Source organism: Manis pentadactyla, chromosome 3 (assembly GCF_030020395.1).
Source record: "Manis pentadactyla isolate mManPen7 chromosome 3, mManPen7.hap1, whole genome shotgun sequence".
Taxonomy (NCBI): domain Eukaryota; kingdom Metazoa; phylum Chordata; class Mammalia; order Pholidota; family Manidae; genus Manis; species Manis pentadactyla.
Window position 1 is genome coordinate 170,741,921 of NC_080021.1, and position 12,515 is coordinate 170,754,435.

Here is a 12,515-nt window from a genome sequence, read left to right on the forward strand (position 1 = left end):
TGTTTCTTTAAGAAGTGCAGGAGCCTCAAAAATAAGAATGGTGGTAATTATTTTTTCTGGCATTCCTTTTAAATGAAGTTTTTTCTCCAGGTCCTTAGTCTTATCCTTTGGAACCAGTGTCATGGCTTTGGCTCCATGTTTTACATAAGTGGAAAGAGGGCAGCTAGAATCTGTGTAGTATAGAAGAGTGCTTTTGCAAGATTTCCTCAGTAATTTGGTGCAAAATGTTCAGTCCCATTCTCTAGCACTTATACTAGGGGTATCTGTCAGTTCTTAGTTTCTTGGCAAAAGGCCTATAGGCAGTGTCATCCTAGCAAAGAAGAATGAAGTGAGGAGATCACCCAGAGGATTGGAGACATTCTGAGCGATCCACTTTGAACTTGAATGCAAAATTCTGTTAATAGCTGCTGATGGGCTTCTCTTTTGAGGACAGATGTTAAATTTATGAAGCTGTGAATGGAAAAGTGATGCCTCCTTCTTTTTACCCTAAACAAACTATAACAGATGGAAAAACAACTGCCAGGAACATAGCCTCAGTAATGTGATGGCCAGACCACTTTCAGCTTCTTCCCAGAGAGGACATGACTGGCAAGATGAACTGGAGCACTGGGGGTGGCTGCTGGTTGGGTACAAGTGTGTTTTATGGATGGTTTGGTGTTCTCTGGGGCCTGGCACGCTTTAATGACTTCAATGAGAAATGTTTCAAGCTCTGAGACAAATAGGTTGTGAAGTCATTTCTGGAGTAAAGTGTGTTTTTCCAGCCTCTGCAGAATCTCTTTAAATTTGGGGCCAATATTGACTAATAAGTTGAGAAACAGACTTTAAGACTCCCTCAATAAATTTGTTTTCCTGCATCTAATGGAAGAATGTACTAAACTGATACTTCTGTTTGCTGCAGAGTTTTAGGTTTTAGTCCTCTTAAGTGTTTGTAGTTTTCAACATTTAAATATATCACTGATAATACATTTAATGAATATGAAAAGTGAAAAGAGTGATTTTTGAATTAAGGTAGATGTTACATAATGGAACTTTGTTACCTATCTGTTCTGTACTGTGTCCTTCTTAGGTGGTTCTCTTAAGAGTAGAAGGGTTTTGCAGGACACTTCTCTCATAATTGAGCATGACTGGTGGAAGGGGAGGTGTGAGTCTGATTTATAAGTTTTTTAAGGCAGGTTATTAAGATGTGCTTTAATATGATACTCAGTAAGTTATTTTTATTTAAAAACTTTTTATGCAGGACAGTTTCTTACGTGTATCAGTACATTAGTTTCCTCTTGCTCCTGAGTGGACTTGTGGAATCATAGGTCTGATTTATAGACTACCTAGGGACTGGAAAAGTGTGTGTTAGTCTGTTTCTATAGATTAAGTTGCTTCACTTTTTCTTACATTGTAATTTTGAAGGTGTTTTACCTTTGCCTCATGCTTCATTTAGTAGTGATTCTGACCCCAGCCTGGCATTTCTGCAAGTGGTTTAAAACCACTGAAGCTGGTGCAGTGGTTTCCAAACCTGGCTGTGCATCATACTTGGTTCCTCCCACTTGAGAGTCTGAATTAGATCTGAGGAGGGGCACAGACAGTACTTTAAAAAAACACACCACCAAACCCCAAACAACTCCTCAGCTTTAGGGACTGCTACCCAAAGAGTCTTCTATTAATAGATAAAACATGGAGTGGGGGAGGGCAAAGATATGTAAGTTGCAGTAATATTGGATCAAATGAAGTTAAGCATGTGTCCATACTGTGGGCCTTTCCAGTGCCTAACCATCAGAAAATGCTCAGAATTCTTGAAGCAGAATTCTAAGGTTATGAAGTTTCCCAAACTTAATTGATTAGTGCATTCTCCTGCCTGTCTCCCCCTCTCCTCTCTTCTTTTTTTCCCTTCTTCATCCATGTTTTTAAAGAAACAAAAAAAAATTTGTTCTAGATTACCCATACATCAAATAAATAATAGTTTTCTTTGAGAAGTTCTTATTTTTGATGTATGTTTCTTTAAGTAGCGATGTTAACTTCTATGTTGAAGTAAGTGTTAGGATCTTTTGAATAATGTCCCCTGACAAATAAAAGTTCTTTATTCAGTATGTCAGATTAGGTCATCCTGATTTGACTTTTTTCTTTTAAATTAACTATAGTTGCCACGTTTTACATTACATCCCCACAACTAATTTATTTTATAACTGGACATTTGTGTCTTTTGATTCCCTTCACCGATTTCTCCCACCCCTACCTTCACCTCTGACAACAACTTATCTGTTCTCTTTATCTATGAGCTTGTTTTTTGTTTGTTTTGTTTTAGATTACACATATAAGTGAAATCATATGGTGTTTGTCTTTCTCTTTCTGACTTACTTCACTAACATAATGTCCTCAAGATCTGTCCTTGTAGTAGATGACAAGGTTTCATTCTTTCTTTTAATGGCTGAATAATATCCAATTGTGTGTATATGTATGTACATAGATATATTTATTTATCCATTTTCTTTATCCATTCATCCACTGATGTACACCTAGATTGCTTCCATATTTTGGCAATTATTATTAATGCTGCAATGAGCACGGGAGTGAATATGTTTTTCAAGTTAGTGTTTTCATTTTCTCCAAATGAATACCCAGAGGTGGAATAGCTGGATTATATGGTAGCTCTATTTTAAATTTTTTGAGGAACCTCCATGTGTTTTCCAGAGTAGCTGCACCAGTTTACATTCTCACCAACAGGGCATGAGGGTTTTCTTTTCTCCACATTCTCGGCAGCATTTATCCCTTGACTTTTTGATAATAGCCACTATAACAGGTGTGTGATGATATACCACGTTGTGGTTTTGATTTTCACTTCCCTGATGATTAGTGATGTTGAGCATCTTTTCCTGTGCCTTTAGGCCACCTGCATCTTCTTGGAGAAATGGTGATTTGACTCTCTAAATGGTAACTATGGAGATAATTGCTTCTCTAACATTAATGTCAAACAGGAAAACTCAATATTAACTTTCCTCTCTTTGTTGATGAATGTGGTGTGACACCTTAACATTTTGTAGTGTGTGTATGCTTATTTTACTATGGTATCTCTCTCTAGGGAGAAGGCATATTGATACTGAACCATTTAACATATGGGAAAGTGAAGGCCTAGTAAATTCCCCAAAGCTTTCGCAGGAATTTTGTTTAATCTGGCCCAGACTTCTTGTGCGTTCTGCTTCCTCATCAGCAGAAACTCATTCCCTTCTTATATTAGAAAGAACTTTAAAATGTGCAAGTAGGTTTTTCAGGAATGTTATGAGGATTGAAGATTAAGCATTTGAAGATTTTTTTTAACATTGTGGGAAAGAAGCCTTCAATATATTATTTACTTATTTATTTTCTCAGGAAGCTAAATGATGCTGTTGAGTAACAAATATGGCAGTGCAAAGCCTTTAGCCTCTAGGCTTTGTGGTGTTGATTTAATGTTGTTTTCAGTATGTTTAATACACAGGAGCTGTCTTCTCATAGTTTATCATTAATGTCCCTTGGATAAATAGCTCAGCACCAAGACTCCTCTTTAAGGAATAGACTTTATTCCAGTTAACACTCCCATTTTGACTTTATAACTACCCAATTATAATGACTTCTTTCTACATTGTACAGTCTCACACTTTGTATTGTGAGGTTACTAGTCTGTTAGAATTTTCATTTCTGGTGTCAAATATATGCCTGTGGAATATTGGCACTTGTCATAATATCAGTTTTTGAAGTTTTGTGGAAGGTCCTCAGATGGACCACTGCTCCTCACTGGCTATCACCTGATCCCACTGTAACCTCTGACCTACTCTCAGTTTCCCAGCATTCCCTCCTGCCTCCAGTCAGGTCACATGTTAGTCAGAGTGATCTTTTCAAAACCCAAATATGCCCTTGCCACTTCTGTGCTTAAAACCTTTCAGTGGCTTCTGGTAGCAAAGACAAAAATCCTAAGTAGTGAGCTGCAGGGACTGGCGTGATGTGACCCTTGCCTCTCTGTCCTGATTTAGTGCCAGGTTTTCCCTTACACTGTTCTCTGGCCATCCATCTGTCTTACAAACAGTAGGCATTCAATCGATTACCTGCCAGGCTCTGTGATAACTTCTGAGTGTAGAGAGGTGAATAAAATACCCATTCCCTGCTCTCATGGAACTGGGAGTGTAGGGTAGGAGATAGACTAACAATCATGCAATATGAAGTTAGACACTGTCACAAGTGCAACACAGAAATGCTAGGGTGCTGTGACATGGAGGTCATACCTGACATTGTGTTGTGGAGAGAGACCACATTCCCTTCAGCATGTAGAAGGTTAAGCATTGTTTATCAGGTACAGCCAGGGAAGCTCTTACCAGCAAACATAATTCTAGATATGGGAAAAGTATAATTATTTATGCATAAAGAAGAACAGGTGATTACATGAATGTATACACATATCAGAATTCAAGCTGCACACTGAAGTTTGTGCATTTTATCATATGTGCCTCAATTAAAGAAAAAACAAGTAATTGTTTCACAGATAATGCCTATTTTAGAGAGGATAGCCTTGAGGATAAAGTGCTACCTCTTGTGTGTTACTGAAACTAGGGTCTTGGAAACCATCTCCAACTGGAATAGTTTCTGTTGAACAAATGAGATCGTATAATATGATTTACATCATTTTCTTTCTTTTCAAAGACCATATCTCTGGCTTTTCATAAGTGGGTGGTCATGAAGGGTTTCTGTGAGGATATATATTTTAACTAAGAAGCTGAAGGTGAGAAGAAACATGTCCTTTGTGGAGTTGTCAGCTGAGGGGACAGCATGCAGGAATGTCCCCAGAACAGGCCCATGTGTGGCTCTGCTGTCGCACATGTGTGTTTAGGTTGAGTGCCCACTATCCCATCAGCCTGGAGCTAAATGCTAAACGCTAACATACTAAATACTAAAATAAATTTTAGGTGGTTGGAAAGTATGAAGGTTAAAGAATGTAAAGTAGTAAAAGGAAAAATATGGACTCTCGAGCTGAAGAAATACTTTCTGAACATGATTGAGAATGTACATAGACGGTAGAATAAAGGTGGTTGATTTTTGCTACATAAAAATGAAGAACTTCTGAGTAGCCAAAGCATCCTAAATATAATGAAAATGACTAATGAGATTAAGATGTGCAGCTACAGCTACAAAATAAAATGAACAAAACCCAGCTTTGGCAAGGGTGTGGGGACAAGGGTTACTCTAATGTCCTGAAGGTTCCTCTTCTCTGGGAGCCCGTTAGGCAATGTGTGTCAATATGTAAATTCCCTTTGATCAAGGCACTTGGAATTTATCACAAATAGGAAATTTGGAGATGTACAAAGACAATGTTCGGAATTCATCACTGTGTAAATGGTGGTGAAATATTGGTACAACCACCCAGTAAAGTTTTATGTGGCCATTAAAAATGATGTAATCTATGTCTGTTCACATGGACACCTTTCCCTGATACACTTGGGGATGGGGGACAGATTTTAGCAAGGCATGCGTAGCATGAACCTATATATAACATTGTGGGCATGGCCTGTGTCTGAACGTGTGGCTGGATGGAGGTTTGAAACAGGATTCATAATGTTAATAATTGTCTGTATATGCAGGCTTTTGAAAGTTTCATTTCTGTTAATTTTTTGTGGATGTTATTTCTTTAAAAAAAATACAAACTATGAGCATATACCTTTTGATAAGAAAACTAGGAAATGAGAATACATATTTCCTGTATGTGTATCTTTATTATTATTTTTAAATTTAAACAGTTTTCTAGCTTATAAAATCAAACTTAAAGATATTTTGTTCTCCCTTTGTAAGTATTTAAACTCTTAAAACACTTATTTTTACCTCCTTTAAATGCTATTCCCACTTCTTGGCCTTTCTAACCATTATATTATGGATGTTTGAAATATTCAGGCTATACTGAACAGAATGTCAAACACAAGGAAGGAAATGGGGTTCAGAGACATTTTCATTAAAATTGCATGAATACTGGGTTTTATTCTATAGCACAAAGCCTTCCTGGATGAACTGGATCAGTGTTCAATAGAGACACAGCCTTTTAAGCATCACTGTTCTTAAACTCTTCTGTTTCTACTTAAATGCCCTATATTCTTTAGCCTAAAAGACAGAGTATCTAAGACAAAGGAGCATAAAAGACACCAGCATCAAAGATAACAGTATAACACTGAAAGGAGAATTTCAAATAAACCACCTGCATGTGCGCGCACGCACACACACACACATACACACACACACACCGCTCTCTCAGAGGTCATATTAATAGCACAGCTGGTTCAGATTCTGATCTTTCCCCAGTCAGATCTTCAGAGAACAGTTTAATAAAGCATTAATTATGTAGCAGCTCCACACACTGTAGACAGGGCTAATCTAGCTGCATAATTTTGCTAATGATAAAGCCATGGAATGCTATTTTTGTCCTATTTTAAGGTATCTGTTTGTTCTGTAGTTAATAGGGGTACACTGATTTCAGAATGACAAGCAACATTTGATACTCAACAGCCTAGCTGATTCAATGAAAATTAATCACTATTATGGATTTTGTGGAGAATGGACTTTAAAGATTGGTTTCATGATAATTCACACTGTGGGGACACATTTGGGATTAAGAAAATTTACCCATTGTCCTGGGTGGGGGATCACTGGAAGGCAGAGCAAAGGGGAGAATGGGATAAACTGTCCATGTCAGTGAGAAATGCCATGTGAATTTAGGGTTTAGGGTGCAGGATATGGATATTGCAATACATTGTTGTAGGCGCAGTAGGTAACAGAGCTCTACAAATTTTTTTTGTCTTGTGTTTTTTTTCATCAGCTCTTTGATAACCATTGTGATTTTTTCCCTCTTAACCAATGTAGCCCATAGCATTTTAAACCATTCTATACATGTACCACCCAAGCTTTTCCTTGGATGTCTCATGCATATTGTTTCTCCAGCTTTACCGCACTGCTTCTTTAGCCCATAGCTCAGGTCCTTTTGGGGGGTAGCTGTCATGCAAAGGTCTGTTTCTTTTTGGTTGTTGAAGCTCATGTTCTCTTAAGTGACACCATGTTCTTTAATCTGAACCAGTCTTTTGTTACTGAAGGATATTTAGGAAAATGAACGAAAGGTGGAAAAACATAAACAAAGGTCCTAATGTTCAGATATATTTCAGACATAGAAGCAACTGGCTGCTTTCCATGAACTAGTCAAGTGTAATCAATGAGTCATGTTTCCCTCTTTGGTGGTTTTTCTTTAAAGGATGAAATACTGGTTTTAACTACAGTGTGTGTGGCTTGGGTTCTCCAGATTCATGGAGTGTGGTTACTTTGAATGGATAGTATTTCATTTTATCTCTTGTAAAACATCTTTTTTAGTTGTTACAAAAATCAAGTCTTCTTTCCACATAAGCATCAGAAATGGTGAAGTTATTTATTAAACCAGGACAGTAATTAATTTAAAAAATTTTAGGATAGAGGAGGAAGCCAGTGAGTGGGTAAATGACATTGTTCATTTTCAGGTCCTCTGGAATGCTTAAGTAGAGCCTGCAGCAGTTTTTTTAGATCATTTTGAATGGTAAAGTTTGTTTTGTGACTTGTTGAATACTCCCCTTAGAACATGGGATGTGGTCATTGGGAAAGAGAGTCTCGTTGCGGTAAATCATCTCTCTGTAGTGGATTTGATTCTGTCAAATAGTTACAAGTACTTCTGGTTCTACTAGTTAGATAAATGGCCAGCCTTGGGTGTCACAAAAGGTATTTTTGGGCTGGCGATCTTACAGATGATTTCACATTAGTGAAGCTGAGACCTCACTGTTTTAAGGGTGCTGCTTAGGGCTCTAGTTTAACTCTTCTTTCTCAGACTGGCTCTCCTGCCTTTTGAAAGCCAAATTGGCATTCTTTAATATCAAGTGCTAAAAAATGAAGAGCTCCTCTTATTGGATGTTATGACTTAAAAGAGGAAGAGACTGAAGAACGACTATCAGAAGTCCTTGACCTTCTCCTCTGGTCTTGAGGCAGGATGCTCCTGGCACTCCAACACTCTTCCTCAGGATCAGGATAGCCAGAGACAGAAGTGATCTTAATTCATGGGACCATGACTTGACATGGAGCTGCTGAGCTCCCAGGTCTTTGTAAAGTTGCTTGCAGTAACCTTTGAATTTGTTCTCAGAGCACTAACTAAACGCACTTTGTCTGTTCTGCTGCTCTCCTGCTCTGAGGATTGGCTTCTGACACTACTCCAGCTGACTAGACCCTTCAGAAGCCTCTCTCGCCCACGAAGCTGCAGCACTTGCAGGGACATTTCTTTTCTTTAGCTTATTTACCTCGAAAATCCAGTCAGTGGTGTGTCACTTTGATTGCTATTATCTGAATTCTGCATTTCAGGGAGTCTCTGGTTGAAGTTAGTTGAAGTTAGTTAATTTATGGCGGGGTTAGGATGAAGCATACAAAACTATTAGATGTGGTACATTTTAGCAAAACATTTTTGTTTAACTTGCACTCTCTTTCCAAGTGTTTTGTAGTGTATTCTGCTGAAGAGGCCACCAGCTGCCTTGTCTCCTTCACCCTTGCCTCCAGGGGACCGGCAGGAATGACTATCCAAATGGTGGACCTTGCCTTCCAGGTGAGACTTGACCCCTCATATAGGAAGTGACCCGGTCCCACATAGACCTAGCAGAACAAAAAGAACTTACATATTATTGATTTTTGAAATAAGGATTACAAGCAATGGTGATAAGACAGCTGATTGTCTTATTTGCTTCTTCCATTTTTTTGGAAAATTGAGTTGGGACAGGTAGCAAACACCTGAACCAGAAAAAAAAAAAGTTTCTTATAAGAATAACAAAGGATTTCTATTACTGAACCATTTCTTTTGTTTTTTTTAATGCTTGAACTAAATGCAGCATGATTAAAATAAATCCTCCAGTTGTTCTAGAAATAGATGTGCTTCACAAAAACACTACCTTAAATCCTCTGCTAAGTGCATTCAAATATTCCTCATTGTGGTTCTTCTTTGGCAGATGATTTTCCTTAGGTAGCATGTATTTATTTTATTCTTCAGTGACAGGCAAAGAGCCATATTAGTGATGGGGGCCTGGACCCTGTGATTGAGCAGTGCTGTGTGTGATTCCCACAACGTGCTACGGAGTATCCGAGCCCGGCTCACTGAGCGTGGCTCAATTCCTGAAGAGTGAAGAAGTCTGATTTATGAGAAATCTGCTACATGAGAAAAAATTTTTTGAACATAAATTGAATCTATTTTACCTCATTAAAAACCCAGAGTTATCTGTGTACTCATGTTCAGTACAGCATTAGTCACCATAGTCAAAAGGTGGAAGCAATGTAAGTGTCCATCAACAGATAAATGGATAAACAAATCTGGTATATCTATACAATAATCTATACAGTCTGTACAATTCAGCCTTAAGGAGGAAGGAGTTCCTGTTACATGCTACAGTGATGAACTTTGAGGACATTATGTTACATGAAATAAGAACAAAAAGACAAATACTGTATGATCCCATTTATATGAGGTACCTGGAGTAGTCAAATTCATTGAGATAGAAAGAGTGGTGGGTGCGAGGGCCTGGGGAGGGAGAGCCAGTGTTAATGGGGACGGAGCTTCAGCTGGGGAAGATGAAAAGCGTTCTGGAGAGGGATGGTGGTGACAGCTGTGCAACGGTGTGAACATGCTTGATGCCCCTGAACTGTGCCCTTAAAAATGGTTTGTGTGGTAAATTTTATGTTAGACATACTTTATCACAACTAAAAAACATCACTTTGATTTTTTTTTTCCTAACTTCTGGCCATGATGGGGGCATGGCTCCTGTGTTCCTATGATTGGTGCTGGGGATGGTACATGAGCAAAACTGGTTGGAAGGGACTAAGACATCATCTGCTCCACCACTTTCAGTTTACAGGTAAGAAAGTTGAGTCTCAGGTGAGGTGATATATCCACTTCACTGGTGGGTGTAGTCCTCCAAACTTGTGGCTCCCCAATTTCTGCAGAGGCAGTGCAGAGATCATTGACAGATGGCTGTGGAATCATAGTGCCTGGGCTTCACTCTGGCTCTGCTACCTACCCAAATTCACAGATGGTTAAATTCTCTGTTTTCAGATCTATAAAATGGGAATCATATCAGTATCCCATTAGGTTGTTATGAGCATTAACTGAGCCAATCCATATTAGCACTTAGCCTAGTATTTTTACATGCAATGAACAAATGCTACTGTTTATATCATTATTGTTTTGTTATTGTTGCTGTTACTAGGTTCTGCTGCTGGAAGAATTTGGAGACAGGTCTTAAGATTGAAGCAGTCTGTCCCTGTTAATCAGTGTGTGCATTAGGGTGGATGAAATGCTTGTCTTGCTGTGATGGTTGTGAAGGAAGCAGGTGGCACCCCCAGTAGAGCACTTGGTTAGTGGTAATAATCTCAGTCCGTTTTAGTGGTTATGGGGAGGGCACTGTGGCAGGAGGTCTTGCATCTTTGAAGTCATGCTCTTCAAGAGCAGAGATGAGAGCAGATTTACTGAATTCAGGATGAGGGTGGAGTTGTGTTCTCTTGGGCCCACTTTCCAGGTCCCCCTGAGGAAGGAGCCACCTGACTCCTCTGGGTCACTTGTCCCTGGACGTTGATCGGCCTGCAGGTATAGCTTGGCTTGGCTCAAGGTAGGGGACAGAGTTGTTAGTATTATTTCAAGGTACTTTTGATTCTAACCCTAGATTATGAACATCCTCTTGCTACTGATTCATTAGCTCTTTTTAACATGCTCACTCAGCCTTATCAGTTTCTGGTGGAAGACTTCATCCAAAATTGATTACTAGGGAGGTCATTTGTACTCAAGGGACATTCATGAAACAAACAAGTATTGAGCCCCTGCATGCCTATCAGGGGTGTATAAAAGGGAACTAGACGTTCTTGCCCTGGAGGGGCTCAGCACTCTATTGTCAGTATACAGCCCCAGCTCCTAAGAACCAGATAGAGATATTCTTCTCAGCCCAGGCAGCTCCTCTGTGACAAAGACTGGGGCCAACATTGCAATTAAACCATGTATTATTTAAATGTGTGTGTGTTTGTGTTCAGTGTATTTCTCTCTCTATGTATATAGATATATAAATGTGTGCATGTAAGTGATGATATGATAAACTGAATATCAAAAATTCATGGTCGGAGATTTGTCATAGTGTATAACATCCCTAGTTGAAGAACCTTTCAATATTGTGGACATCCAAACTGAGTGAATCAGCATGACTTTTAAAACTGGTGCCAGAATGGGCAGAGAACATGCTTTCTGTCAGGGTGTGTGCACGCACACCCCTGTCAGGTCCAGGCAGTAAGTGGATTTAGATTTTTATCAAAATCAACAAATTATGTTATCTGCTCTAAAATTTTTACACTTGACCATGTGACCACTGTCACCAGTGGCTTGTTCTTTTTTCAAGTAATCTAATCCGGTGGTTTTCAACCCTCACTGCTGGGTTAGCATCACTTGGATGAGCTTTAGAAAAATGCTCAGATCCCACGCTGTCCCAGACCAGTTAAACCAGAAGCTTCCCAAGTGATACCAACATGCAGCCTGAGTTGAGAGCCATTAGCTTGTCCTCCACTGGTATAGCATCTGTTTCCCCTTTTGATTGATGTGGACTGTGCTCGTCTTCTTGCTCAAATGGCTCATGGCCGTGCCAGTTGGGTTTCTTCTTAGCCATCCTGAAAGGGTTGAGCTAGGAAACAAAAAGCTTAAATCAGTTAAAAAAGTTTATATCAGATGTAATTGATGTGGTTTGTTGAATGAAAGCTTGATTGTTATCCCAGAGTCCAAGCTGACTAGCATTTTCTGTTTGTTTGATGTTTTCCTTTCTCTACATTGGGTGAATGAAGTAGGTATTTAGTGGTAGGTGTGCTCTGTCCCACAGTGCTGAAAACTCTCCCCAACAGATAAATAAAATGATGAAATTCAAGATGTATCTTGAACAGCTTCTCTTCTCAGCTAGGCAGCTCTTTTTTTTTTTAGCAACAAAATGGCAAGTTAGCAATGGAGCATCCACAGTTGAGAACAAGGCCTCACTGTGGTTTCTCACGGATCCATGTGCAAGACGGAAGCATCACCTCCAAACCGCGCTTCGGAGGGTCATGGTCACCCACTGACACACTTTCTCAGCTTCTAGGGGCTGGGAGAGAGGGAGAGAGTTTGTATGGCCTGGAAAGGGATTTCTTTACTGTAGTTCTTTAAAACAATGACACATTTAGCTGAGTGATTTTGTTAAATACATCATATTAAGGCCTTTTCCAAAGCATTTTTTATCAGGCTCACTATTCATAATCTGCATATGCTTACATCATATATTATGATGTGCAGTTGTGTTTTTCACTTGTTTCTTCAAAATTTGAATGGCTTAAACTTCCTGCGGTCTCCAAGAGCCTGTGTGTTGTGATTGTGTTTATTTCAGACCATAACAGAATTACCTTTGTTGAAATTACACAAAAATAATTGTGTGAAATTTGATACCATCACAAACTGATCATTCAAACTCATA

The 12,515-nt window shown here is 39.1% G+C and overlaps 1 protein-coding gene across 2 annotated transcripts in view; it reads left to right on the forward strand.

The window, feature by feature from the left end:
* Positions 1-12,515, forward strand: part of SH3GL2 (SH3 domain containing GRB2 like 2, endophilin A1) — a 254,199-nt gene that overhangs the window by 13,810 nt on the left and 227,874 nt on the right. Inside the window, exon 2 of one of the 2 annotated variants that reach the window (XM_057498723.1) lies at positions 8,492-8,602. The exons of the other annotated variant lie outside the window; for it this stretch is intronic. Coding sequence (XP_057354706.1) covers positions 8,492-8,602 — 111 coding nt within the window. The remainder of the gene's footprint in view (positions 1-8,491; positions 8,603-12,515) is intronic. 2 annotated transcript variants of the gene reach the window in all.